Source organism: Falco cherrug, chromosome 6, assembly GCF_023634085.1.
Source record: "Falco cherrug isolate bFalChe1 chromosome 6, bFalChe1.pri, whole genome shotgun sequence".
Classification (NCBI taxonomy): Eukaryota; Metazoa; Chordata; class Aves; order Falconiformes; family Falconidae; genus Falco; species Falco cherrug.
In genome coordinates, this window is record NC_073702.1 from 210,071 (window position 1) to 215,379 (window position 5,309).

At 44.6% G+C, this 5,309-nt stretch overlaps 1 protein-coding gene across 1 annotated transcript; it reads right to left on the bottom strand.

Annotated features, from left to right (window-relative positions):
- Window positions 1-2,169: 2,169 nt before the first annotated feature.
- On the bottom strand, window positions 2,170-4,750 carry TSTD3 (thiosulfate sulfurtransferase like domain containing 3). The gene is made up of 3 exons (XM_014286943.3): window positions 4,300-4,750; window positions 3,909-4,068; window positions 2,170-2,591 (listed from the first exon to the last, which is right to left on the bottom strand). The coding sequence occupies exons 1-3, from the start codon at window positions 4,733-4,735 to the stop codon at window positions 2,528-2,530; spliced, it is 660 nt and encodes a 219-aa protein (XP_014142418.2). The 5' UTR covers window positions 4,736-4,750; the 3' UTR covers window positions 2,170-2,527.
- Window positions 4,751-5,309: the final 559 nt, after the last annotated feature.

The window sequence follows — 5,309 nt, forward strand, 5'->3', positions numbered from 1 at the left end:
AAAATAATGAAAATAAAGAGGTATAATACACTGGCTTTCCTATTAAAAAAAAAATAAATCTGCAACTCTTCAGCTCAGAAGAGAAAACAGAGGTCTAGAAAAATCATCAGTGGTGTGAAGACCAAGGTGGCGACTGTTCATCACTTCTGACAGAAGCAGGAGCATCCAATGGAAATGATACATGGCAAGTTGAGAAGCAACAAAGGGAAAGACTTCTCACAACTTATTGTTAAACCCAATGCAGCTTGCTGTGACTGCTGGGAGTTTGTGTTGAAAATTTACAAATACCCAAATATACCAAGACATGCAAAGCCTGAAGGAAGTATCAAAGTAATCTGAGTTGTAAATGAGAGTAATCTGGGGATTGTGTCCCTACCTACTCACCCCGTTTTATGCTTTTCTTCAGATGTTTATTACCAGTTGCTGCCAAACAAAATAATGGGCTAGACAGACCTTGATGTGACGAAATGTAACTGTTGTTTGTTTTTTGTGGCTATGTGGTTTTAGCTGTTCCCAACAAACTTTGGTGTAGCTACAAAAGGAAGCATTGGCCACTTCAGACTAAGTTGTGACTAAGTTTAGTTGATTAGGTCTCCTTGCTTTCTTCATCTAGATAGCGAAGTTTGGTGGCTTGGTCAATACAGCTAGGCATGATTAATTACACATTTAGCTAAATATTTTCAGTGCATCTCAAACTTTCTGTACGATCTGATCTTAATGATGTAGATCAAAAGGCATCATTAGTCCTGGTGAGGCCTGGCACAATGCAGCCAACAGCAGGCTTCAGTTGCCCCTTTGAGCATGTGCCCACAGCACTGTGAAACTGACCACCTAGCTCATATTAAACAGGCAAAATTAATAGATAATAGCATCTGGCTAAATGAAACGGCACTGTTGGCATCTGTTATTCTTCCTATTTCAGTCTGAAAAAGACCTTCAAGAGTAAGATAGCAAGAATTGTAGAGTAATTGATCACAGCAAGATAACATCCATACTCATCCTGCCATTTTAATTTCATCTTACTCCCACTAAGTCATCAGTTAAAATAAACTAGTGTTTTGGCAATGTCTAAATCACGGTTCTTAAATTGTTTGGGGTTTTTTGTATGGATTAGAAATAAAGTATACCAATAAGACCACCAAAAAGGCAATGATATTTTAAAGAAAAATGCCCTCGTTACTCACTATTATGGCAGTAACACTACAGGGTCTCTTAATTATTAGTGAAGATGAGAGAACAGAAACCTCTCTAAGATAGAATGTTGGGGTAGCACAGCTGGCTGTGGTAACTAGAGGAGTTGTCCTCTAGAAGCAAATGACTGCAGAGAGACTGTGGAACTTACTCAAAATAAAATGCTGGTAAGATTAGTTATTTCTCTGAATTTGAGAAGGTGTATGTTTTAGATCCTCTTCTCACCATACAGACTGCACTGTCAAATGGAAGAGCTGTAGGGTAAGTTCACGTTGCTTACAATACTGATTACAGCAGAAGGTGAAATTTTAATTCTTTTTTTCAAACGTCCTGTAGAGTCCTCAACTTCTGTGCTATGACTTAAATTTTCTCAGGGCCAAAGCAATTCACCTTTCTACTTCCCCTGAACTACTAACAGCATTAAAAAACAAAAAATCCTTAAAGTTATGACTATGCAGAATTATAGGTAGGGATGGGATGGGTTGGTTTGTTTTTTAACGTTTAAGACATGAAAATTAACGTGCATAAAAACAAGGCAGGGAGTTGGACACCTCAGGTTTTCCATCCTAAAATGGTTTGTAATAATAACTTCAAATATTGGCAGGTTGTCACTTGCTACTGAACTGCTGAGGGAACTGCTGACGACTGAATGCAATAGCATTTTGTGTTTAGAAACAGATCTACATATAGAGAAGGATATACTTTTAAAATAAGGAGTCACACAACATTTTCAATAGTGAGTATTCTATCATCAGGTCAGTTTCCCTTTTTATTTTCTGACCAGTAGTGAAGTTTTGGCCTTAAGGTCACACTGCACAAACCTAAAAATCTGTACTCTACTTGGACTCTTTGAAAACACTGCAACTGTTTTAAAACTTCAGTTACACATGAAGTATAATGAACAGTGCTCAGGGCAGTTATCCCAATTCTATTAGAATACCTGCAGTTTAACTATTCTAAAGAAACTACCCAACACAGTTATTTGGAAAAGAATAATTTTATTTGCCTTATCATCAATAGTTTAAACAGTCATAAACTACATCATACAAAAATCTTGGTATGCGTAATAAGCACTTAGGTTTTTCTTCATATACCTTCACCAAAAAACATAGCCCAAAGTAAACACTGAACAAATATTATGTCCCCTGTTCATGTTGTAGTCTTTACATATAATTTAAACCAAGCAATTGATATACATGGCTATTTGGAGGTGAATGTCCATTTACACAAGAAAACAGGAGTGAGCTAGCTGTATTCTGGAAGTGGAATGCACGTAGTTTGATTGCTAAAACCAACAAACCATCCTGAAGCCTTGATGGGGCAACAGTTGCGGCAGTCATTTTTTCTCTGGAGGTTCATGTTTTACCCAGTCCTGAAAGCCACCAGCATACTGCTGAACTCTGAAAATATGCAGAAGATACAATGTCAAGAAGGACTCTTCCTGAAAAAGATGCCTAAGAGGACATGGCAATAAACCCAAACCAAAACAAAAAAGAGAAAAAAAACCATGAAGAAATTCACTGCAATCAAATACACTTGCACCTAGGTTCAATGAGCTAGATTGACATTACTTGCACTCTAATACTGCCTGCTTCCATGCAGTGTGTTCTGCAAGCCTTTTTTTCCAAATTACACTGTGCTGGAGATCAAGCATCAAGCAAGTAGTAGCAGCCAGATCAATAAAACCCATTGCCACTTCTTTTTTTTTTTTTTTTTAAATGGACTCAGTGTGTGGGAGATTTGCATGTTATTACGTCCAATACTTGAGATGTCATCAAATAAAGGCAGTGCACTGATCTTTACTTCCTTGCAAACCTACACACTCTATAGATCTGACATAAGCCTGCATAAAACTGGAAAACAAAAACCCACCGTGCAACACAATACTGGCTGCTTCAATTAGGCAGCATAAAAAACAGGTAATGGAAGATATTTTACACTTATTAAACCCACATATTTATAAAAAAAGAATGTGGTTCCATACTTTTGACTAGAATTGGCATGGATATTCCAGTTAATGAATTGCAGTTCAGTGAAAACATGTACAAACAACCAATTTTTAAAATCTTCTGCAGTCTTCAGGCCAGCAAGGCACCTCTCCTGGCACATGTGTAACAATTATGCCAACTAAACGCTGCTTTTGCTTTCACTCTGTCAATCTCATTGTCTTCTTAGCCACTGCCTTCATTGCTTTACTATGGGAAACAATCCAACATTTTACTTAAAGTGAAGGTGTACTTTGTCAACAGGGAACTGCACAGATAGAACTACAACTTAACAAAGGGTGTGGTTTCATCAACTATTTAATCTAAGATTGCACTTCTACCAAAGCAAGCAGTTCTCCACTTTTCCAGTCATCCTCTGTCTCAGGACTAGTGCTTATGAAGCTGTATAAAGAAACAACATCTTGGGGAGGGACCCCTAAGAAGCAGAAGGACCCTTCAGTGGCAGCACAGTCCTGCAGCGGATTGCGTCACCTGCGGCACACATGCAGAGCTGCTGAAGGGTTGTTTCACAGGGCAATACACCACACTTTGCTGAACACCCAATGGTGTCTTTCAATGTTCAGCAGAGACAAGAGGCAGTGTCTAATTCAAATACCAGTTTAGTTCATATCCCACACTTACAATTTTACCCTTGCCCGCAAGAAGCCAAGTATAAGTTCTGCTTCATGGGGGGAGGCTGCACTAATCCCATCCTTAACACACACGTCATACCTGCTGAAACCCAAGGACGTGGCAAAACCAAGTGCTTGTTTACTTCTTGTTCCTGCCAAACAGGAGAAAACCACAAGGTCTGTCTTGGTTGGCATTTTTTGATTGTACTGCTCCTTGAACTCCGCTGGGTCCATTTGTAGAGCTTCCACTAATTCACCCACTGGGAAATATAAGGGGTGGTGGGGGAAAGGAGGTCTTGTTTATTCTCCATTCACAGACAAGCTTACACCGTAAGGCTTCTAGTTCCTCTGGAGGAAAAGGTTAGCCTCGCAACACAGCAGCAGCGGCCTAGCAAAGCTCCTCCTTGCTCAGTCATGGCCACCTACCCACAGACTTGACCGCCAAGCCAAGGGAACACCCAACGCCTCCGTGTAGCAGGTTCATAACTTACGCGGTATGTTGATGGATGCTGGGATTTTTCCGGATCTGTCGATCTCCCACCTCTCCCGCACGTCGATGTGGAGGACGCCGGTCTTCTTCAAGTCTTTGAGCTCTTGGTAGGAAAGGCCGGGCGCCCCGCCGGTGCAGAGGCCGCGGCTGGTGGCATCCGCCGCGCCGGGACCAGACCAGGAGGCGCAGCCCGTGAGCCCGGCGCAGGCCCCCACTGTCCCCGCCCCTCGGGGAAGGCCATGGCCCCCTACGAGGTTTAGCACCTTCACACGGTGACTACCCCGGGCGCCGGCAAACCTCACCCCACCGCCCGCCCTCGGAGAGGCCCAGCCGCCCGCTCCGCTCCCCGCCTCACCGGGCGCCGCCGCCCGCCACCAGCCGCTCGCCGCCCGTAGGGCCCGCGCCGCCCGCCGCCAGCACCGGCCTCCGGCCGCCATCACCCGCCTCCGAAGATGGCGGCCGCCCCCGCCGGCGGGGGAGGAGACGGCGCCCCGGGCGGCACCGCCTTCTTCTCAGTGGCGGGGGCGCGGAGGCCTTCAACCGGCGCTGGCCCGGCCCGTGGCTGGGAGGGCGCCAGCGGCGTGGCCAGGGTGGGTTAAAAGCAATCCATTTTCCGGTTTGTTTTCCTTGCGAATCCCTCCGATTTCTGACAATTTATGACTCGATGTTGATGACACAGCCGAAGAGCTTAAGGCCGGGCACCGCCAGTGAGCCCCTGGGCTCAGGGCAGGCCTGGCTTTGGCCAGAGCCGCATGGAGCCAAGCGGCCCGGGCCCACCAGCCGCGGGCGAGCCGCTTCATGAGGCAGCCCCCAGTGCGGGTGTCAGTACAGCCAGCAACTGCCGCTGCCCTGGCACGGTCATTTTCACAACTCAGCCAAACTGTTAAGAAGCCTTGAAGTACCAACTGCTGGGAGGTTTGATCAGGGATAACTAATTTTGATACCATATCCATGCAACGCAACTAAAAAAACCCCAACCTTCAGTGTTACACCTAAGGAGAAAAGGTGATT

Bases quoted from the DNA above. Each gene is read 5' to 3' on its own strand.
- TSTD3 (XM_014286943.3), bottom strand. From the start codon at position 4,735: ATGGCGGCCGGAGGCCGGTGCTGGCGGCGGGCGGCGCGGGCCCTACGG. The intron at 4,069-4,299 runs GTAAGTTATGAA...TATATTTCCCAG, and splicing joins AGCATCCATCAACATACCGC to TGGGTGAATTAGTGGAAGCT. The intron at 2,592-3,908 runs GTATGACGTGTG...GCATATTTTCAG, and splicing joins ACGTCCTTGGGTTTCAGCAG to AGTTCAGCAGTATGCTGGTG.